We start from the raw sequence: 24,971 nt of genomic DNA, 5'->3' as shown, positions 1-24,971 counted from the left end.
ATCTATAGTAATATAATAATAATAATAATAATAATAATAATAATAATAATTATTATTATTATTATTATTATTATTATTATTATTTATTACGATTAGTTTTATCAAGGAGGTACCAAGCAAAATTTTTGTTCAGCCAGTCATTTAAATGTGAACCACATTTGGTCCCACACTATGTTGGTATTGGGTCCTGCAGTTGATTATTTGTACCACTGTACAAAGTCCCCACTGAGTTCCTCAATAAAGAAAAAAGAAATCCTGACAAGAACAGAAACATTCAGTGAAAAGCATAGTACAATGCACAAAGCTGATTTGATTATCACGACAGCATTTATGCAGTAAATACAGTTAATTGCTTGTTGAAAAAGATGATCTAATTCCTCAGTATTTCATTTACAGGGCATCACTACAGAAACAGAAATAAGGAAAAGAAGACTGAGTTCATACCAAATTTCCATGGAAATGCTGGAAGAATCTGCTGCAAGACAAAGAGCAATGAGCATAGCCAGCATACTTACAAATACAATGGAAGGTATTTGGTGCATTTTATCTGACAGGCAGTTCAGTGAAGTTCTGCTAACTATGTGAACAGAGAAATTATTTACATAATTTTCTTTGTAAATGTAAAACTGGCATGTGGAGTTTCTGAACATCAGATATAAAAGGCTTTTGAGCATTTCTAAGGTCATTTACACAATCTGAATGCTTAACCACGTTTCATGACACCTTCCAAAATATTACACTACTGAGTGGACTAATAGAGATCAAATAATGGTATCTAGGGGATTGCCAGCGCCTCAAACAGAAAATATAGGGATTTTTTCCATTAGACATCAGCAGGAAAAATCAATTAAGATAACCCAGGAATTGCCACAATAAAGGCAGTGATGTGCTAGAACAGTCATTTCCCTTAGGCTTTAAATCCAAGGATAGACAATAGGAAATCGGAATGAAAAATATAAAGGAAAAAAATACAAATGTAATCAACGCATGCCGATGCCCACCAAGTGTCTTATGCATTTCTTAAATTTTTGTTGTTATGGAATTTATAAAAACATAGTATTTTCTGTGTAAAAAAGCATACTTTTCGGGATTTTTTTCTTATTTAATGGAAAATGAGTATGCTTACTCTTCATACATATACCACTGAAGTATTTTATAAGCTTGAAGGACCTGTCTACTGGATAGTGGCAAAGTGTGGCACGTGTTACAGTCAGACCAACCTTGCAGATTCAACATATATTCTTAAACGAAAAGAAATTACCAAGAAACTTTACAGTGTTATTAAGCCAGTAGTGAAATATAATTTTAAAGTGAGTTCTGAAGCCCTTTGCTCTCAGATAAACAAACAGATAACAAACTAATTGTACTCAGAAATATTATATCTTATAGCACCTTAAGGATTAGTTTTTTCTAAAGAAAATTGTTCTCACAAACTTCTATCTTTATGAGTATGTCTTCCTACTTCAATGCAAGTGTGAGCTGTTGGTACCTCTTAAATCTTGGCTCTCCTCTCTGTAAACAGGATATCTCCTTACAGAGTGCTGCATTCTTCTTCCAGTTAAATAGTTTGTCCTTCCTGTCTCCTGATTAGAAAAAAAACATGTCAGTGTAAACAAAAATGTCTTGATAGTTCACCTCCTTACCCACATCTGGTTTCCACCATTTCAGAAACAGCTACGTGCAGCAACAGTCTCTGTCAACTCAGCACCCAGTATGAGTGGTCACTTTTGTCCAAGGCTGGTGCTATTCTGCATTTCAGCATTCTGAGCTGCATGTTCAGAAATGTGATTATACCAACCAATCCTTACATTCCTTCAGAAATACTGTCTTTGTTATGGTTTATAAAGACTATAGAAAACTTTAGCTACTTATGATAGCCTTTTCTGCCTGAAGAACTTGTTAGTTTCAGTAGATTGAAAGCTTTCAACTTCCAGTAATTCTACCCATATAGGACAATATAAGAGGCAGAAATCAATCCACTATCCTCAAAGTGTGTATTTTGACAGTAAATCTTTATTAGAAAATCTGTGAAACAGCAATTGCAGAAAAATCATCCATACGTGTTATGATGATGGAGATCTCTCGGTGCTCAAAGGGATGCCTAAAAATGAGAAATTTCAGACAGGTTGATACCACCGTGCAGAAATTTAATCAAAACTCTTGTGGACATTTCTTGTATAATTTGTATTCTAATTATATCTCACTTGAGCAATCAACAGTCTTCCTTCTACACTGACCTCGAACATCCCATCGCATTAGATATTCATCCTTGTTGTTATTAACTTAGAAGAAGTTACTATTCTTCTGTAACTTTGACAATATTGGCAGTGAAATGGAAAAAAATAGTTTCTAAAGATTCTAATTGAGAGCAGTTGCTAAACAGTTTTTTGCTAATACAGATATATGTTGTTCTGTTTTTCAGTTGACACTGCAAATGTACACGACATTTTCAAACCAAATTAAGTTATAATTTAAAAATAAGAAAACAGGCATGAAATATATTAAAAATATCAATTCAAAAAAAGAAATTATAGGTATGCACTCCAAATCATTTATCTGATATTGTAATGGTTCAGTGTAGTAGCAAATATAACCCTTCTAGTATTTCAAATCAAAATATTACTCATGTTACGTACCACAAAAAATGAGAATCCTTTATGAAGCTTATACCAATTATATAATAGGTCAGTGACGAGTGAGTCATGTTGACTTTTAATATCTGAAATTACGATATCTGCTGTAAGCAAGTTAAGTAACCTAAACTAAATGTCTAGATTCTCCCTCCTGCCCTGGGAAAGACAAACACATTTCTCCCTTTAGACATTTGTTTCAGATGATTTACTGTTTAGTGAATGGACTTCAATGTCCACTGGTGGTAGAGAATCTTAAATAAATTAGATGCCTTATTTTAAGGTAGATAAACATGGGTGAGGGAAATCTCATGTTAGTGAGAGCAGTTTATTTGATTGATATAATCTTCTCCCATATTTTAAACAAGAACTTCCAGAAGATACATTTGTAAAAATAATTTTTTCTATTTTTTTTCAGAGCTTGAAGAATCCAGACAGAAATGCCCACCATGCTGGTACAGATTTGCAAATACTTTCTTGATCTGGGATTGCTGGAGTCCATGGTTAAAAGTAAAGCATGTCGTCAATTTAGTTGTGATGGATCCATTCGTTGATCTTGCTATAACTATTTGCATTGTTTTAAACACCTTGTTTATGGCCATGGAACACTACCCAATGACAGAACAGTTTAGTAGTGTCCTTTCTGTGGGGAACCTGGTAAGTAGTTTGTCATGCACTACTTGATGTAAAAATAGCCTTTTCTAAAAGAAAAAACTTATAAATGTATTGTGTTTGTTTAAATCTATTCCAGAATGTCTTTTTGTAATCAGTTTAGAAATGGTATTTATGATTTTCACATGTAAAGTGATTTTTTTTTACTGGAGCCTTTATCTTTCATGAATATATATTTTTATCTGTTATAATGGAATAACTGAATATGTGTGGAAGTTCAGTCTTCACTGGAATGCCAGATTTCTTGACATCTACCTTGGGTTTTTTCCTTCAAATGTTAAAGTAGATAATGCTATTTTTACCATGGTACTGATATAACACCACAGAAAATACTTTTTTTTTTTTTTGCATAAAATTGATAAAATATTCAAAGTCAGAATTTCTCTTGGAATTTTCTTCAATTACACTACAGTGAATATATTTTTACAAAAAATATATGCTCCCAAACTTTGTTGTGCTGCACAAACCACTGATCACTATGCATTACAAGAAAGTATTGAGTTAAATTCTGGATTTAAAAACACTAAGATGCATTGATAATTTCACATTTGGCACTTGGAGTTATTTCAAATAACATTATAAACCTGAAGTTCATTTTCCTAAAAGGAAATAGCCATCAATACAGCATGGTAGATATGTGTGAAACCTCTATATTCTTACAAAAAGCATGGGAAATGAAACTCCAACTTCCCATGTCTACAAGACAGACTTTAGAGACCCTGTGCTTAGACAGTCTGACATTAGAGACTACCATCTTTTGAGACTGTAAGCTAGGAAAATACTTGCCATCAATTCTTCTTACTGGAACCATCCTCATCAAACGGACTTAAAGCACCAGCTCACATCACATCATCTGCAGGGTGGATAGTCCAGACCATACCAGGGAGCTGAAATGCTGACTGGTCAATAGCTTTTTATATGTTTATCAAACCTCTGTCCTACTATAAATCCTGATTTAGTTACTTGTTTTCAGTGTTTAGAAATACTTAGATGCCATTTGGAGATATTTTTTATAGTAATGGGTAATAGAACTCATTGGATTAAAAAAAATTCCTCAGGTATATAAATTTGTCATAACAATTCATTACATTTTGTTTTAGGTATTCACTGGGATATTTACAGCAGAAATGGTACTAAAGATTATTGCCATGGACCCTTATTATTATTTCCAAGAAGGCTGGAATATTTTTGATGGTATTATCGTTAGCCTTAGTTTAATGGAGCTTGGTCTTGCAAATGTTGAAGGATTATCTGTTCTTCGGTCATTCAGATTGGTAAATACCTTGATAAATATTTGCATGCAATTATCTCACTCAAAAAATAAAAGTGCTGGTGCCTGCAATAATTACCATATTTTGTAAATATATATTACATACGTCAGTGACTCAGATTATTTTACATATGTGCTTAGTTTGCAAGCTATGTTTGGTAAGTACAAATTTAAGGTGTTTGATACCTTTAAGTATCAAATTATGCTATTGATCTTCTATCCAACTGATATCCTTTGCCAACATAACACTAACTGATGCCTTTTAAGAATTTTGTGAATCTTTACACTGATTTCATTAAGAATAATAAAAGCTGAATATCTGTGAAAACATACATATTGTCACCAGCACAAATAATCATAACATTTTTAGTCTTTATATTGTGAACATTACTTTGTGTTACTTGTAAAGAACTTAAGCAGGTCCTCTCTTCACATTTATTTTAATGGGCACCAACAATAAACTTTTAGTCACTCCATTACATATAACAGAGTCATAACAAGCTGACTTTAAGATAACATTTAAATTGAAATATTATTGAGCTTCTACTAGAAATGTATTATTTTAATAGCAACTCGTATTGCGCAAAAACTAGTTTGAAACTAGTTTATAAATATGTTTACTAGAGGTACAAGATTAATGATTTAAAAGCCTTTATTACCAATAGTTACTGCATTACTTGAAAACCTTATCTCCTAATACACAGAGCAGGAAGAAGTGACTTATTTAGCACTACTTGCAATGGTACCCAACTTCACATAACCTAATAGTTTGGGTAATGAATATTATTTTTAAATTAATGCTTATGATTTGAATGGACATTGCAATGTCTGCATCAAGTTTTTGCTTAAAAAATTGGCCTCTACCTAAGCAAGGAAGGCCTAATGTGGTGCTGAGGAAATGTGGAACTAAGCCAGCAAAGAAGGTGTAGTGACAGTGATGAAAAGTGTAGAAACTTCTAAAATGTCTTTAAGAATTGTTCAAGAATCACCTGTAAGTTGACATTTAAAAACAGTCAAATAAAACGTCATACAAACACAAATTATCTCTTTTTTTTACTATGTGCATCACTGAAATGAAATTATAAATAATGCATTTTTGACAAATATTCCATGTTCCTTGCTTTATATTAAAACAATAATGAGGTACTACTGAAGAACAAATTAATCTACAGAAATTGGTATACTCTGCTAAACATCTTGGACCTAGCTTCTATTTTGTAACTAACACTAAAGGTTCATCTGCATTTTTGTTTGCAGCTTCGAGTTTTCAAATTGGCAAAATCTTGGCCAACCCTAAATATGCTGATTAAGATTATTGGCAACTCAGTGGGGGCTCTGGGGAATCTGACCCTGGTGCTGGCCATCATTGTGTTCATTTTCGCTGTGGTTGGGATGCAGCTCTTTGGGAAGAGCTACAAGGAATGCGTCTGCAAGATCTCCAGTGACTGTGTGCTCCCTCGCTGGCACATGCACGACTTTTTCCACTCTTTCCTGATTGTATTCCGAGTGCTGTGTGGAGAATGGATAGAAACCATGTGGGACTGCATGGAGGTTGCAGGCCAAACCATGTGCCTTATTGTTTTCATGCTGGTCATGGTGATTGGAAACCTAGTGGTACGTGATGAACTTTTTTTTTAACATTAACTGTGATGTAGATGTGCAGGACTTACAGCTAGGCAATGAAAATGTTTGTCATCCTTCTATTTAGAATTAAAAAATTAATCTGAATGTGCTAAATTTTAGGTAAAAACATTTGAAGATCCCCTTTTCCTCTTTTTCATACATTTCTATATACTGAAGTACTCTTACTATGGGTACAAGCATTTAGAAGGAAACCAAATGTCAACTCCAGCATCCTATCCTGGGAGTGCTGCAGCTAATTTAGAGGTGCTGTTTAATTTTTAGTAGTGAACTTTTTGGATTGTTTACATATAAAAAACAAAATGAAACCCACAGTGATTTGTCATCCATCTTAAAAAGGTGTTAAAAAGCTTGTAACTCAAGATTGTACAAGAAACCTTCATAGAAAAGTTTAAATTCAAGCTGACAAGTTAAAATGGAAAATTTCAATTGGAAAATATTGAATGGATGACAGCTTCCCAGAAATAAGTGCTATAAAAGGGATGCACCATTTACTCTTTAAGTTTCTTCTCCTGTTAAAATTTGCAGTCAAAATTTCCTGTCTAAATTCTCTTCCTTTAGCGATATTTTTAGTATGATTTAAATTTTTATAAAATAGAATTCAGAATGTTTGTATCTTAGTCATTTACCTGACCTCGCAATCTTGACATTTTACCAGCAAAAATGTGCAGAGCCCCAAAAAGTTATTTATGATCCGCAACCTGCTCTACTGATTTTTTTAGAATCATAGAATCATTTACATTGGAAAAGGCCTTTGAGATCATCAAGTACAACTGTTAACCTAGCACTGCCAAATTTAACACTTCTGATATGATTGTATTTACTACATAGCTGTATTCTCTCATCCTTTAGGTATTGAACCTATTTCTGGCCTTGCTGCTGAGCTCATTTAGTTCAGACAACCTTGCTGCTACAGACGATGATAATGAAATGAACAATCTCCAGATTGCTGTGGCAAGGATTCAGAAAGGCATAGATTATGTTAAAAAAAAGATACAGGAGTTCATCCGAAAAGCCTTCGTTAGAAAGCAGAAATCTTTAGAAGAAATCAAGGCACTTGAAGAGCTAAACAAGAAAGACAGCTGCATTTCCAATCATACTGCTGTTGAAATAAACAAAGATCTGAATTATCTCAAAGACGGGAATGGAACCACCAGTGGTGTAGGCACAGGCAGCAGTGTGGAAAAATACGTAATTGATGAAAATGATTACATGTCATTCATAAACAACCCAGGCCTCACTGTGACAGTGCCCATTGCACTTGGAGAATCAGATTTTGAAAATTTAAATACAGAAGAATTTAGCAGCGAATCTGATATGGAAGAAAGCAAACAGGTAGGAATTTTCATATCTTAAGTATTAAATTGTAGTCATACATTTACATGTCTTAATTACAAATTTAGATTTTTTAAAAAACTGTAATATCCCATGTAAATATATTTTATGTTTTAGAATTTTATGTATTACCATTCAATAAAAAATATATAATGGTATAGTAGAGGATGCTTAGAGTTTACATTTTTAGTATTTTGTTTATTAAAATTTGGAAGGTATTTGATATTAAATATTAATCTTTCTTTCACAGTTTTATGAGGTTTTAGGACTAACAAACACTTGATAAAGCATACTTTCTGTAGTACCTACATGTGATAAGAATTTATCACATGAATAAGGAATAAGGATAGAAGGCTAAGGAACAATACCAAAGCAAACATAAGTGGAGAAAAAATATTACTTTCAATATTTATGGTAGTTCTAAAAATTAGCCCTGAGACATCACAAATCAGTAATGTATTCTAGATTATCTAAAAGTTTTGTGAGTAATATTTGTACAGACTTTGGGTTCAGAGACTGAGCTGGCTAGCTGAAATAAAGTAATCTAGGTACTGAATGTCATGGTAAAGCAGCAGCTCAAGTTATCCTGGAGAGAAGAATGACCTTGTAATGTAGATGCACACAGAAACAGCTTACTTGAAGGCTTTATGCTGTTATTATTGTGCAAAGTGACAGAAGTTGGTCTAAAAAACAAATGCCATGTGTTTCAAAATGTCAGTGGCTCAAATACCAGAAGTGATCATGAACAGGTGCTAATAGTATTCAAGGAAAACTTTGTATATTGGGGTAGTGATCAATGACAAGCTAATAAATGCATTAGCAGAATCTAATTATATTCAGTGCCATTAGAAATTTAGGAACTTTGAGGTTTAAGGGATTAGGAACCATGGATAAATTTGTTTTCAATTAGATTAGAAGCTGTGATGTTATGTAATAACTCATTAGGCCAAAGGAGTTTGTTTACCATGAAGAAAGCTCTCCTATAAAGAAGCCCTGCATTCATGATTTTATCATAGCTGTATATCTACCATATTTGCAATAATGATGTATTTCTCAGCAATATCAAACTTCACCACATTACATTAATGCATAGCCATGAGCCAATTAATCATGGTATGGGGTTTTTGCTAAAGAACATCAAGACTTGTGTTTATTTGCAGCTGCAAAAAATGCTGCTCTGTGTAACAATTGTAAGGTGAAGAAAAAGATATTCTATCATCTGAGTTGCTCAGTTATGAGACAAACAGTTTCAATGCAGATGTATAAGATAGTACAGCAGTATGCTTATCCATGGTAAGTTTAGAATACAAGAGATACAGGAAGTGTAAAGCAGTGTAAATTAAGAGATCAACTAGTATTAAAAAAACCCCAAAACATTCAGAGTTATTCTGGGTCTGAGAGTTGAATGTTTTTCATATAAGCTGATCTAATAAAATTTGATTTTCATTTCCAATGAACCTTTAGCAAAGTTTTCTATGTCCTTTCACATATTCTGATTTTTTAAAATGGCACTACTTTCTGCTGTCCTTGTGGCTTTGAGAAATACAATTATGAATGCCTTCCTATTAACTCTGTCAAGTTACAAGCCTAAACATTTCCTGAAGATGTTACTTTTTAAAAGGTTTGCAATATGCATTAGGACGTTGGGGGGCTGTGCAGATACTGAATTTGTGGTTACATGACGTTAGCCTCTGCACTGCAGGAACTTGGGAAGTTTCCATCCACAGCTGGTTAGTGATCCCATGGCAGTCACTGCCACTTCCTCTGCCTTAGGCCATTGGTTGTGCCAAAGGTATTACTGGTTTATTTCTCCTGTAAGGTAGATTGAATGGCTCAGTTTACAATGTACTGCCGTACATTCTATCACAACAACTGAGAAAAAAACTAAATGCGATGCAAAGGCAGAAACTCCTCTGCTTTCCAGGTGAATATGTGATGTATGTACACCCCAAGAAAACGTGTTGACAACTTCTGAATGCCAATTTCAAGGTGATTTTCACAAGTCAATTGCTCTGTTCAGTTCCAGCTTTGCCTAGTTCAGGCATCATACCTTTATCTTCTAAGGCCATCCTGAAGTTTCTGGATGGTAATAAATCAAAAAGGATTTTGCCTGTTTTTTTAAAGGACTGGTATCTATATGTCTTCAAGAAGAGAAACCAATTAATCAGCAATTTGACAGTGAAAATTTCAGGTGGCTGTGGGAAATCCAGCAGTAAATGATGGATGGTATTTATATTAAGAAATTGTGGAGAAATTTTCAATAAGGTTAAGATAGGTTTAGGATTTCAATGCTGCTTCAGTATTTTCGTAGACTGTATTAGTCAATGCCATTGGGAAACTGAAGCAATAATACTTCCATCAAGTTCTGCTCACACACAACTGTCTATTGTTTAACTGCCTGACATGTATTCATACAGTGCAAGTGTGCATATTCTGAACAGTATCTAAAAAGACAGTATCCTGAAAATTGCGAATCCTGTATTAATTCCACTTTGTGCTCTGGATTCCTTATTCCATTCATTCTGGATTATTTCTATGGAAAGAATAAAGTGGGTTTATTTCATTGTGTGTATAAAAATCCACTGGATTTGGAATATATGAACAGGAGTTCTGGCATGTGACAGGAATTTGTGAAGTTCCCCAATCCTCTCATACCAAGTCAACAGTAGTGCTTAATCTTTTGCTGCCTTCTGATTGTCTTTTAAGGAAGATAAAGAGTGCATTGGTGCAGTGTTTAAGTTACCTCTATAGAACAGTACACCATCACTTGCTTTGTTTTGCCTCTCAAGGGGTCCCACTGGGAAAACATTCCTGCTAGAAGGCCTGGTCTGCAAAAGGAGGGGTAAGAGATGGGGCAGAACTTTTCCTGCCTTACCTGTGGCAGTACTTGGCACTTAAAATACCTTGAGGAGATATCCCCTAAAATAACATTTTATTTAACCACAGAGCTGTGGAAAGCTAGATCTGCACAGGAACTGTAAAATGAATATTTTTTCCTCTGGTGTCTTACTGACTGTCACTGATGTTGAGAGCAGAATGATTATTTGAAGTCTGTTATGCTGGAAGTGGGGCACAGCCTGTGTTTTCCTGAGGAATATACCAGGAGCAAGTAATTACTATAGACATTGTAATTGTGGGTGAGTGAGGAACAAATTTTAATATTTCCTATTTTTTTTATCATATACACTATAGAAGAAAATAACTGTAGCCATTGAACTTCGTTTGGAAGGCTAGGTTTGTTTTTTTTGGTTTTTTTTTTTTTTTTCCCTTTTCATGCTTTCATGGAAACACTTTCTAATTAATTTGCTAGTTAATAACTTGCAAAATCTGCCAGAACCTATTCTGGAACCTGATTGCAAATTCCAGACCTAAACAAGATTTTTCTAATACATATCACTAGAAATTTGAGGACACCTCTTTTTAGATGAACCGTAACATTTTTTAGATTATAAAGTTACTCACTGCTTTAGAGTAATAATTGGCTGAAAGTACCTGCAAGAAGTGAACATTTCATTGATACTCTGAAGGAGGATTTTTTAAATTACAGTGCAATATTCAATCAGATAATCATCAGAAAAGAAACAGATTTCTGCTCTGAAGAAAAGATACTCAAGATCATTACCTTTGAAGATAAAAAAGTTAGAAATAGCTGAAGGGGATAATTTGGTGGGTTTTAACTTTAGCATGTGGATGCTGTTTTAATTGTGAAATGAGTAACTATGTTAATCTTAGCAAACATAAGACGATTGTATATTGTACACCACTTAACAACTGTTCGTTAGAGCTGATTGACAGCTTTATAAATACAGTTTTGCATTTCAACATGGAAAAATAATTTCAAATATATTTCTCAGTTGTGGAAAACTTATTTTACAGCTAAAGAAATATTTATAGTTACAGACCTCAATCATTCACAATTCAAAAAACCTTTCTATCTACAGTGTCTGTACAGTAAATACAAATTCAGATTGGAGAAATAAGGCTACTCAGTAGTCTTTTGATGATCACAACAGGTGATTTTGATAAAATTTCAAATGTCCTTCATCATCAAATCTACTGAATTTTGAAAACAATTAATAAATTCAGTTTTCTGATTGGCTTCATCAGGGCCTTTGTGTCTAGATGAAGTGAAAAAGACAAGAACAGAGTTATTGCACTCCCAAAAGATATGCATTTTCATTGGGCTTCAATAAATTTCTTAGCCAAAACAGACTCAGCAGGATTTCATCAATTTGTTGGATTTTTTTTTTATCATGTTTTAAATGCCCAGCAATATAATTTTTTTTTCTAAAACTGACTAGTTCTTGGACAGTATCTTCAGAAGTGACAAACTATTTAAGTTATAGACTAGCTGTGGTTAATGTTTTAAACCATATCTCTGGATACACTGACGCTCCACTGTCCAGGCACTGATACAATCCTCTTTTGAAACAGTGAGATAAAGATTATAGATTCAGAAGTGTATAGCATACTAAATCTGAACTAGAAACTTTACAAAATGTGAGAATTCATCACATTTGAGTTGAAGAGAAATTAAGGATGTTTATTTTCAACAAGATCTAGGAGCTCTACCATTATTAGAGGGTGAAGGAGGAATGGGAAGGCATACATCTTCAAAGTATTTTGCTTCCTGTATGTACATATTTTTCAAATAAAAGAGGTAATCACATAGTCAGTTAAACAAAGACTAGGACATTAAATAAACCCAACCCTTAAAATTTTAATTAGTAAGCATTAAGGACTATATAAATACAGGAATAGTTTCCGTATCTGCTAACCATGTCTTTGTTAATGTTATTCATTCCACTTTTATTTATGAATCACAATTTTTGTGTGCAGATTACTAGTTCTAGCTTCTATATTTCTAATTTCTCTAAAATAAACTAACAAATTCTGTAGAAAAGTTTGTTGAACATTACAGGTGGTATGTATTTCCCTTTTTCCAGCTAATAATAAAATATTAATAACTATGTTTTAACTGTGTTAAAGCCATGTTTGAATTAGAGATTCCAAAAAGAGGAAAACTAGTGATCCTGTGTCTTGAACTTCACTACCTACCATTCTTACTTCTCACAGGGGTAAAACCAAGCTGGAGCAATCAAGAATGCAGCTCTGGTGCTTTTTAACCAGGTAGAGCAACGTGTCACCACTTTCACACAGGTTACCTAAGCAAGTTATACATATATATGTCTATATATATATAATCACTTTTTAATGGATTTTGACTGGCCTGCATGCTATTCAGCTATGTACCTTCCCTATCCATTGCAAGAGTAGAAACATGCACAGCTGCTCTCTGCTGAGTCATGGGACTCACATCACAGCATGGTCAGGTGGGATTGGCAAACCCAACATACATTTTTTAACTCCGCTAATGGTTTTTCTGAATATCTAAATACAGTATTTAGCAATAACTGCATGCTCTTCAGGTTTTGAAGTATGGATCATAAAAGTACTGGAATGTTTTATGCTAAAGAAGCCAAAGAAAAAGGGAGCATGCATAGTTTTTAAAAAATAAAAACAACCCTTTTTGATTCAGCCCTTATAAATGTAAATATTTAATGAAATGTGTTAATTACTGTCATGAGTTCAACTCCTTAATGAATAACACGAATTATTGCAGTAGCTACTGGTGTAAGAATTACAGTTATGCTTTTAAATCTACAATGCACTGTAATGCAGATCTTCAAGATGCTACAAACTACATGCTATATTCATTTGGACAGTGCATATCTTGAGTTTTATAAACTGGAAGCAAAGCAAACAGTTTCATAATTGCTAAAATTATACCTAGCAAATAACTCTCCCTAAAGAACTATCAAAAGCTAAACATTTTACAACTTTTCTTTTCTTAAACCCCTTTATAAATAGTGGTGTTTGGAATGTGTTTCACGATAGTGTTCCATAAATGAGTTGGGGGACTTATTCGTGTAAATTAGAAAGTCTACAGAGTAGTCAGCATCATTTTTATAAAATTGCATGTCTATCTATGCAATGTCTAGGGATTTTTTTCATTATAGGCAAAAGTGACCTCCATTGATGAGTAATTGGCAGAACCTTCAGATATAGCGACAGAAATTATAACAGAGGAGCTAAAGTTACATGAAACTGAGGTTAAATTATTCTAGTAAAACGAAGCATCAAAATTTGGAGGGGATTGATATTTCAGTCCTGTAGTAGGATTGAAAGTTGTTTCCTTCAGGCAGAATTTCATTGGCTTCAAAAGGATCACCAAGTGGTTAATTTGATACCCTTAATGAAAGTGTGGCATGATCTACCTATTGTGGTCTGAATTGCCCAGAAATGCCAAAAAAATTAATACTGGTGAGTATTCTGAAAATTCTCAGATTTTAATGAACAAATTTTAAACCAAGATATGCTTCAAACACCAAATAAAACTCTAAGGAGAGAGATTTTAAAATTACGTTCTTAACATTATATAAAAATCAAAGGTCATAAGGTCTGAGATTTAAAGTCAGTTTAGAATCACTTTGGAATCATCAATCTCCATTATTTTATATTTTTTCACTCAATTACAGTGCAGTTTTCAAGACTGAAAGGATAAAACCACATGGCTGAATTACTAAAGGCAATTTGTAATGGCTGAATCCTTTTATTTTATTGTCACTTGAATCATGAAGCCGTTTGTAAAGCTTAAACTTCAGTAGCCTGCTCTTGCTCTTATTAAAATTTAGAATAGAATCAAATGAGAGCAAGACTGGGTCTTAAGTGAATGCATTTTCTTGTAAATGGGCACATTAACACGCTGTTGGTCAAAGCTTGTTTTAATGATCGAAGCTGTTGATAAGAGATGCACTGCTCTGAAAGAACATTATGGAGTCTGATTATACACATATTAACCAAGTATTTGGGTGGGTGATGAAGCATTTTTTTCTTTTATATCCTACACAATAATATTTATAATACTGTTTTCAGAAAAATATAATCCCACTGAGGTAGTCTGATTGTTTCTTTTATTTTTGTGTGTGATTTCCACAGTATTGCTCAGGCTTCTGCTCTAGTCAAGCATGTTGTTTTGCTGATTCAGGCCTTGAGAATGCTGCATCATAAGCAATTGCTTTCAAATGTTTCCTTATAAAGGAAAATGTGATACCATTGAAGATGCAAATAATTATTTACAGGGCATGGTGTGTTCTAGAGGCTGATAATCATATTTTTGAGCTGATAAGAAGATTGTGCTAATCCATCATGTATCTTGAGCTTCCTATTAGTTTTATTAGATTTATTGCTAGAAAGAATATCATTAACATCACCTTATTTAAAATGTATTGGTTCTTTCCTAATTTAGGGTCTTGAAGCAAAGAAGAGGAGTTTTATTAAGTAATGAAGTTTTTCTCTTAATAATGCAATTGTTTGAGATTATATGAAAAATAATGAAGATAATTATTTATGTGAAAATTACTGAGAAGAATTAGAGTCGTTTTTGTTTGTACTGGTTATAAATTGCACTTCTGTCACTTGGTTTTAGCAACTATGCTGACAGAACTATCTGCAGCAGAATTTACATGGGAAAATGCAGTTAAAAATTTGACTGCCTTTTAATTTGCACTCATAGATTTATAATGGATGCTTACTATGAACCTTTATCTTGCTACTATTAAGTCAGTAATTTATTCAATGATGATGAATCAGGCCATTAATTAATTTTACTTTTCCTAAGTTGAATATTTGACCGAAAATTATTTTTGCAATATTTTAGTTTTCTTTAATTAAGAAACTGCCTATCATTTCAATTGAAGGTTTCTTATTTCTTGGTATTTCAGTTACATACAATAAGAGAGTAAATTCACAAGTATTATTTTTAAAAGAGAGACAGCCTTATGTGTGGATAACAAGGTGTTGTGCTGATAATGTTTAATAGTACAGTAATGTTTATAGTGTACATTACTGGGTATTTTGGTTGTAAATGTAATAGAGAAAGTGAAATTTAAAATATTCTCGCAATGAGATACACAGTTTTTTATCTCAGACTCACAGATTTATGTGACCAGTAATAAAATTATTCAATTTAGAGGCAACATGGCTGGAACTATTTTACATATATAAATTTTGGAAATCATAGAGGAAGTGCAGTATGAGAAGTGAAACATGATATTTTTGGTCACAATGCAGTAACAACCATGGGACCTGAGGTCTGAGAGACAACATATTGTGTGTGCAAAAGGCAGCTTCTTGAAAATTATCCCTGAAATTATCCATCATTCAACCTGATTTTTGTTTAAAACTTCATTCACATCATGTAAAAGTTAAATATGAGGAAATAATTCCTTACAAAGCTGTATTAAGATATTTGTGCCATTTACTCCATTTCTGGCAGAAAAAGCCCTTAGCTGCCAATATATTTTACTGAAGAGACTGGGTTTCAACTGAAGAGTTAAATAACTAGTTTTAATTTTCAGCAGTGTCTTTGAAGAAGAGAATTCATGGAAATGCCTCTTTCAAGAAACTAGTCACTGTTTATTATTTGTTGTGAAATCTAAAGAGTAGGTGATTTTTATATTCTAAAAATATCACTATCTTGAAAAATAAATGTGAAAAGTAGTTGATATTAAGCACTCTCTCAACAAAATTGTATAGAAAGGTCTTAATACTTTCTAAACATGATCTTCCTCCTAAGGTCAAAGGACATGATCAGCTCTGCTCAGCTAAAAGTACAAATCTACTCAGTGCTGGAATACCCTTTTGTTACATCAGTACCTGTACAATTAAAAGTATTTAAGTGAGAGGCGCATACTGCATCCCTTGTGAAATTCCTATGTACAACTCCAACGTGTGATAAATCAGAAAAATTTCACTGCCATTCTTTCTTTAATGTTGCTTTCTAATTACAAACCTTATTTCACAGTAAAAGAGAAAGTATTTTGGATGAAAAAAATACAACAGTACAACAGTACTGTCAACTGAAAACAAGTTACAAACACTATGTCTGATTATTGCATTTGTTGTTTGCATCTTTAGTAGGATATTCCTTTCAAAGTACACTTTCTTAAAAGGGCAAAATTATGGCCAGTCTTGTGTGACTGCTAAACTGTATGACCTGATCAGATTTTTAATCTAGTTGGTAAAAATTCTTAATTTAAATTATTTTTTATCACTCTCCAGTTCTTGCAGTTTTCAGATCTAAAAGTGCTTTTACTGTAGTAATGACTATAGTATTCCACTGTACAAAAAAGCAGTAGAATGATAGAAAAAATTTGGGATGGAAAGTACATCAGGAGTTCTCTCAAAAAGCACAGAAGACCGGAATGCAAAGAACATGTTTCAGCTCTGGTAATTTGTGCTTTCTGCAAAAATTAAATTGTGCAGAAATTTGCCATTAAATACCATTAAATTTACAACTTTTAAATCCAGATAATGTGTGTTTTTGTGAAAAAATACATAGTGGACAAGAAGGTATATGTGCAGATTTGTGTTAGTTCGTTTTGGTAGGAAAACTAAGACACATTTTCAATGCAATCCAGCATAACAGTAAAGAAAATGAAATAACTTGAGAGTGTGGTGCATGCAAGCTCTCCAGTATTAATTCTACTCAGAATACTTCACCAGTCATATACATGGATCAGGTTAGTAGCCAAATTATATTTAATTGTCCCCTATGAGAAGCTAAACTGGGAAACAGAATTATAAAATTTACATGTCATTACTGTGGTTTTACTTGTAATGATGCATATTTATAAATTCTTTAAAAGTTAGACTGGCATGATTTGATTCAGTACCATTTTTTACAGAATATGTATCTAATGAGAAAAAATTGTTCTGTGGAACTTTACTTACAGAAACTAAATGCATCAAGCTCATCAGAAGGCAGCACTGTTGATATTGCTCCTCCTGGAGAGGGCGAGCAAGCAGAAATTGAAAGTGAAGAAGCTCTTGAACCAGAAGCCTGTTTTACCGAAGGTTGTAGAATAACTGTTGACTTAGAGATGTATTACTAAAATGGCATTGTTACTAGGCACATTTAAGTTCTTAATGGTTTCAAATATGGTGTACCTTCATGTCCTCAAAAATCAAAATAAAATATTTTTAGCCCAGAATGCTGGAAATCAGATGAAAAAAAAAGGTTTCCCTAGGCTTTGAGTAACTTCATATATCTGGCCACTGCATACAACTTGTAGCTAAGAAACTTCTTTAACTTTTCTATTGGTAAAATTCTTTTCAGCTATTTGAAAGGGCCCTTGAAATATGGAAGAAATAAATATTTGTGTGACTCCATCAACAAATAGAAGAGTTACATGCCACTAGTCAAAAATATTCATTTTTTGGATTGACTTCTTTCATAATTAAGTATACTATTATCTAGTTTCTCTCCAGATTGGTTTTCTTAATTCAAATAGTCATCATCCTCTGTGATGTGATAGCCTATTTAGTATTCTAGGAATTACTTTAATAAAATCTTATAAAATTAGTAAAAACTGCTAATAATATATACTACAGTAAATATTGACTTTGAAGTAATTGGCTTTTGGATACTAACATCTCTTAATCTAATGCAGGTTGTGTGCAGAAATTTCCATGTTGTCAAGTAAGTATAGAAGATGGCAAAGGAAAAACTTGGTGGAATCTTAGAAAAACCTGCTACAGCATAGTTGAACACAACTGGTTTGAGACTTTCATTGTATTCATGATTCTCCTCAGCAGTGGAGCACTAGTAAGTAGAAAAAAAATTGCAGTTGCTAAAATATTTTGATATCTCTTAGGAGCAACAGCAAAAAACAAATTTGCTTTAGAAAGACTTGCTTTGCTTGTATCTGTCTAAAACTCCCTACATTTCATCATTCCAAGATAGAATGAAACATGATCCAAACTTGAAAAAGTTTGACAATTTCATATGCACTTTTTTAGTCATGCTTTTGTCTTGCTATTATAAAATGGTGCCATTTTCTTTAAGACAGCGTAGCTCCTCAAAGTTTAATCTGCCTGCCAATTTTCAGCATTTTTGTCAAAAGATTTGAGTATAAAGGGCCATTGTTAACTGTGAATATATAGTTAAATATATGGGTTTAAGTCTTTAATTCCTCCTAGGCTGATCCACTTTTTGAATTTTGCTTGTGAAAGACCAGTCTACAAAATGGAATAATTACTTCATTCAATTCCTGTTTTGAAGGCAGGAGATACGGAAGAGTGCAGCTGCAAATTAAACATAACAACTACTATCCAAAAAAGTGTGCATTGCACACCTTTCCAGATTTACTCAAGCTGAACATTTGCTACAATATCAATGTGCATAGTTGTACATTCTAGCAAATACACTGATTTTAATTTGATTTTTTAGACATAAGTTTTATCTAACTGCTTTCTAGAAGGCAATATAAATATCTGGAACAGATATATAAGGAAAGGGGGGTTTTGTGCCTCTGTGAAAGTTTCTTAAATACCACAGAGGATAAAAAAATCATGCTGTTTCTTTCTTCATTCATTAGTAAAATGGAATTTTAAAAAAATTTTTTTCAACTCCAGACAGGTCTCCTGTTGTTCCAATTAGTATGGTTAAAGACGGCAAATATATAAAGTAAGAAAATGAAGAAAAAAAAAGGGAAAAAACTAGCTCTTCTCTAATTATTTTTTATTCTTTATTCCTTAATTTTTTCATGCATATTCTGTGAAACAGTAGTAATGCCTGAATATATTTTTATAGGCTTTTGAAGATATATATATTGAACAACGTAAAACTATCAAGACCATGCTGGAATATGCTGACAAAGTTTTTACATATATTTTCATTTTGGAAATGCTTTTAAAATGGGTAGCATATGGTTTTCAAATATATTTTACTAATGCCTGGTGCTGGCTGGACTTCCTGATTGTTGATGTAAGTACAAATTAATATTATAAAATTCCCTATAGAAAAGTTCCTGTGTTGTAAAATTCATTAGTACTAGATTAATATTATAAATGTGCAAAAATAATTCCAGTTTTATTGTTACACTGCATTAGTAACAATAATGATGTTAATAATCACCTGCAGTGATTTGGAAGTGTTATTTAAAGTCCATTCATATGCTAAAATGCAAAAGATGGCTGCCAGTTTGTTCATTCTTCATGTTTAATATTTTCATACAAATGACGTATAAAACTTGAGATTTTATGAGGAACAGACCTAGTTTTCAAGCATGCTATCATGAATGGACTCTGACCATGCTACCTTAGTCCTTAGAATATAACACAGTTTGTGGTTCAAGTTTCTTCTTCGAACACTGCAGGTTTTCAAATGAAACAATTAATTTGGTCTAGATTTCATCTAAGTTCTCAGAACTCTCTCACTGAAAACTATGCTGTAATCATTTCTAGTAAAACCAGAAAGAGAGTGGCTATTTGATCTAAAAAATAATTGGTTTTAATGGACTGACAATCTGCAATAGCTAAATCAGCTGTGACTTGGCAGGATTTATGACAGAGGAGAATACAAGGCTTCTTGGCTGTCTTCCCAGCTGTGATACACTTCTGTGCAAAGGCCTTGCTTATGTTGTCAGAAGGGATCAAAGCTGGTTTTGCTCCCAGAATATTTTTGTCTCTTGCCTCACACATTATCTGACCCAGTTCATTGACTATACATGTCCTCAGTGTGGAACTGAGAGATGGCATCTGAGGGCAGTTGTGCACTTATAGTAATTTCTGCTCATGCTACCATATTTCTTGAGATATTTGCATAAATTCTGGTCTCATCAATACTTATTCCATATGTATGTAGAAATTTATCATATTTGTTACTCCCACAGGAAAAAAAAGCCTATCTAGAGTGGCCCATAATTCAAAATGGATGAGCTTCTCTTTTTTCTTACCAGCCTGAGTTAGTTTTGTTATGCAGTTAAATTATAGCTCTGTCTTGAAAATCTACACTAGAATGAAACAGTGTGAATGGTTTTCCTAAGAGGATGTTAATGAAGTTGGGAGATGCACTCTTACAGGATTGTGTTAAAAAAATTTATTTTTTTTTAGATAAACTACAACTCATGTTTTAATTATTCTTTCTGTATCTTAAACCTAACCAGATTATTCTAAGCCATACTCTCTGATTTCCTAGTTTAGCCTCAGAGATGCTGTTATCTGAGCAGGCTTTCAAACTTAAAAATACATCACTATAAGTAAAGCAGCTTATGTTGCTAAAATTTTACCATAGGTTTATAATTTTATAAACAAAAACATTAATAAATAAGATTGAAACTTTCTATTGTTGAAGAATTATTTTCAATGTTCTAGCAAGAGGTAAAAAATGCCTTACTGTGTTTAAGGCTAACTCCGCAATTTCTTTAGCACCATCAGCCCTTAAAAGAAACACATGAGCTCATGTTCTCTTCCTGTAGAGAAGCAGACTCTGCAGTGCTTTCACTAAAGTTTAAACAGGTGTGATTCAGCAGCATTCTGCCAGTGAGAACACCAGTGTCTCCTTCTTCATTAGAAGCAACTCAAGTTAATCAGATTGTTTAATTCCATTCTCTGAAATTATTCAAGAGTAAACACAGATAGTCCTTTAGGGCTTTGACCTTTAATATCTCACATACCTGACTCCCTCACTGTGACAAGTAGCCACAGTTGCTCTCAGTGATTGTGACTAAATTAGATTTTGATAATTACACTAAGAAACATTAATTTTCAGCTCTGTCACTTTACAGCTGTGACAGATGACCCTTGGTACATCTGCCTACCTCAGTTTAAGTCTCTATCATGCCATCCTACTGTACAGCCTGACTAAAGATCTTGAGCAGGGCTATCACTGCTAAACATTTTTTTTTTGCAACAGATAGTCTATATTAGAAGACAAACACAAATGAGAACATATAATCCTTCAGTTTTAGGAGGCATATCTTTCTATCATTTTGAGTTCATTTTCATTTCTTAAAATTACTGCATCTGCATGTATGAATCTATTTATCAGTGTACAGAGACATTTACTTTCTCACGTACTGGCAACAAAACAGGTGGAACAGATGATAGAAGATCAAGTTAACAAGACTCAGATCACCAGAGAAGTACAGAACAGCTATATTCAATAATACAATAGAATTCCAAGCAAAACTTTGCATCCCATATGAACTGTCCAGAGGAAAACACATTGTTTCCAATAGATAAAGTATTTATTTGAGAAAAAAACTTCATGTTTATGGTGTAAGAGCATTATCACCATGGTAAGAAAGCTGCCAATAATCTGAAATAGGCAACACAAACAAGACTGAAGAATTTTAAAGTCAGAACCTAAGAACTGCCAATAATCACAATGCCACTGAAGGCTTTCAGGAGCTGCTGCTACCAAACAGTTTCGATGGGGTCTTGTTTGTGAAAGATAGGTAAGGCACAGTGTAAATTTGGGGACAAAATTTTAAAAGGAAGGAGCCATTAATGTGAGTTCAATTTCATAAGACACCTCACTCTCCCAGTGAAAGAGATGTTTTTAAAATATTTGTTTCATTGTTTATTTTTAATTCATAAACTATGCTGTCTTTATACTAAGGTTTGTTGTTATGGCTGGGTATCTTGTTGATTTGAGTGAATAAATGAATATTCTATTAAAAATACAGAAGATTCCATGTCTTGTTATATCTGGAACATATTATGGGTGACTAAGGATAAAATGCTCTCACTGTAGCATCACAGGAAAAATAAATTGTATTAATGATACTTATTAATAATAATGTCAATTGTTAATATAATGGCTGAAAAATACTGTTATTTCTAGTAAGTGAACAGACTTCAGTTACAGACTAAGAAAATCAGTAAGATTTTCTTCTTAATATGCTTTTAATCACAGCAAGTTCCATTTATCCATTAAAGCAATAAAATAATCCTTCCCTTTGTTAAAAAGAATTACATTCTGATATGAAATTCAGTTGAAATGTCGAACAATATGAATTCACTAAAACATTATTTTCCGTTAGATAATATACATAGCAACATAGCAATGAATAATTGATTTGTATTTGCTCTTGGACTGGCCTTCTTAGACATAATCTTGTAACTCTTGTGTTTGTTCTTTAATTGTTCTTTATGCATATAAATAACACAGGAAACCAACTTTTCTTATAATGAGCAAAATCTTACCACCATTACCAGTGAATTCCTATTTCTGTAAAGTCTTTGAAGAGTTCTTTAAACTGAGGCAAAGGAATTAACATTTAAGGGATTTTCTTAAGGACCAAAATATGCCCATGTTCATGTACAGGTCATCTATGCTTTTGGTGGTAGAAATGAATAAAATATGAGTCAGGCATAGTTTTTCCCACTCCTGTCTCCAAAACTGCTTGAAGAAAATTAATTCCTTTCATATTAACACTGTCTAAAGCTCAGTTCCATTAGAGAAGAAAATTAATTACTCCTTACTTAAGTGGATTGTCTTTTAACAAAATCCCAATAACATGCATCAGGAGCTTAACACTGTTGTAGATAATAAAGCTCTTACTGCTATAAGGTGAGCAGCTGTTAATATCTATCCCATAATATTTTCCTATACTTAGAAAATTTCAAAAAAAACCAGAGACTTGCCAGACAAGTGAGAAAGTATCACCTCTTTCAATACATATTTCAGAGATATCCTGGTTATTGTTGCTATGAACTGTTTCACTTAGAAGTAATATTTATAAAAAATATTTGTAATTAGCTACTAAAATATTTAGTATATTTTTAGTGTTTATAGATATTCATGATATTGACAGAAGTTAATAAAATAATTTAATGTATTCAGAATTTTAAATTGTTTGGAAGGTTGAACCTTAATGAAGTTACAGAAATTGTGGCTATTTTGTTTTTAAATATTCCTGAAAATTTTATCTTTCACCAACAGTATGCTTCCATATGACTGTTAAACCCTATCCAATCATAACAGATAGACATTTAATAGCATATATTCCATTTTCAGCCATGCCTTTATAAGACCTCTTGCCTTTCCAGCAAGTATGAAAATGGTGGCATTCTACAACTTGTCACTGTTGATTTGTTGTTTGAATTTCTATTATTTTAAAATAAACAGTGTAGAACTATTTTTAATTTTTTTTCTGTATTTGATAGGTCTCATTGGTTAGTTTAATAGCCAATGCTCTGGGCTATTCTGAACTTGGTGCCATTAAATCGCTACGGACATTAAGAGCTTTAAGACCTTTAAGAGCCTTGTCACGATTTGAAGGAATGAGGGTGAGATAAAATGAATGAGTCTGAACAAATGTATGCATACAAAAATTAATGTATTAATGGTTGCACTCATGCTTTCTTCAAAGAACTTCAACATGGGAAGGCATGCAAAAATGTGTGGAAAAAGGCCTTTCAACATGTCCTTACAAACAAGACCAATGTACATCTTACATTGGGAAATTAGACCTTGAGCTCATTAAATTTGCCTTGTCACTGCTGCATAGTTGTGTTTTCCCAGCCCCTGACTGTTAAAATTTCCAATGATTTGTGGACCTAGAAAAATAAAAGGACCTGACAAATTTTACAGAAGAGGGCTGGAGGTTTTTTCCTGCAGTTTATCTGGGAATTTTTTTTACTCAGTTTCTGTAGCTAATTTCAATTCTGTGTTAGTTTGTTAGTGGTTCAGGATGGAACACAATTAGCCAGAAAACAAAACCAACCAATAAAACACACCAGAAATGAAAGCTTCACTGTGTCTCCCTGTCTACCTGCCTGGGGAAAAAAAATCCCACAGTAAATGCTGTAGTATTAAGGAAAGTTTTTTTGAAAAGACACCTGGAATAAGGATAGGTTTGGAAGTACAGAAGGGGAGAGATGGGAAATCATTTCCTCAGCTAGAGACTTTTTTCTTCATATGAATGTAAAGAGAGGTAAAACCCTCCTGTTAAGGAGATTGTAGTTTTCGTATTCTGCCAATCTGACAAAAACAAAACAACCAACCAAAAAAACCCTCCTGGAAAAACCCTATTATAAATGGTAGCAGATCATGCTACTTACTGAAAAAATTGATACATAAAAAATTAAAAAGAAAATGTTATTGAGAAATCTCCTTTTAATCTTTCACCTCAAAATACCCCAATGCTGCAATACATATTTATAGTTCAGTCATAGGTCTTCATTTGCTAAATAAATAATGTGGTTCCTGTCTGGGCAAGGCTGCTGATATCCTAGAGGTGGCCACACCTGCCAGAGTAGGGAAGTGTGCCCTGTGCACATCACCATCACCACTATGTTTTACATGACTGGCAATACCAACAAGACATTAAGTATCTAATAAATAAGCAAAACTTCTCTTGACGCTAGCCTACTTTTGGTCAACTTAGTGAAATGAAAAATACTACCTTTTTCAAAACCACACACAAAAGACTACTGCAGTCTCTGGTGATTTGCTAGAAAATTGTTGTTTGAATATCTGCAATTTTCTTTTAGTTGAATTACAATAACTAAGAGAAAACTTTTGTCCAAACTTCTAATCCGGTCTTTTATTGCCATTCGCCCATGCTCAG

General features: G+C 33.1%; 1 protein-coding gene across 6 annotated transcripts in view; it reads left to right on the top strand.

Annotated features, from left to right (window-relative positions):
- Positions 1-24,971, top strand: part of LOC137477082 (sodium channel protein type 2 subunit alpha-like) — a 71,066-nt gene that overhangs the window by 34,213 nt on the left and 11,882 nt on the right. For all 6 annotated transcript variants that reach the window (XM_068195725.1, XM_068195724.1, XM_068195723.1 and 3 more), the window contains 9 exons: positions 397-529; positions 3,049-3,287; positions 4,403-4,576; positions 5,830-6,186; positions 7,066-7,548; positions 17,346-17,466; positions 18,063-18,217; positions 19,205-19,378; positions 23,566-23,688. In XM_068195725.1, coding sequence (XP_068051826.1) covers positions 397-529; positions 3,049-3,287; positions 4,403-4,576; positions 5,830-6,186; positions 7,066-7,548; positions 17,346-17,466; positions 18,063-18,217; positions 19,205-19,378; positions 23,566-23,688 — 1,959 coding nt within the window. The remainder of the gene's footprint in view (positions 1-396; positions 530-3,048; positions 3,288-4,402; positions 4,577-5,829; positions 6,187-7,065; positions 7,549-17,345; positions 17,467-18,062; positions 18,218-19,204; positions 19,379-23,565; positions 23,689-24,971) is intronic.

This window comes from Anomalospiza imberbis, chromosome 7, assembly GCF_031753505.1.
Source record: "Anomalospiza imberbis isolate Cuckoo-Finch-1a 21T00152 chromosome 7, ASM3175350v1, whole genome shotgun sequence".
Taxonomy (NCBI): domain Eukaryota; kingdom Metazoa; phylum Chordata; class Aves; order Passeriformes; family Viduidae; genus Anomalospiza; species Anomalospiza imberbis.
Note: the sequence above shows the minus strand (reverse complement) of the source record. Positions and strands in the feature narration are given on the sequence as shown.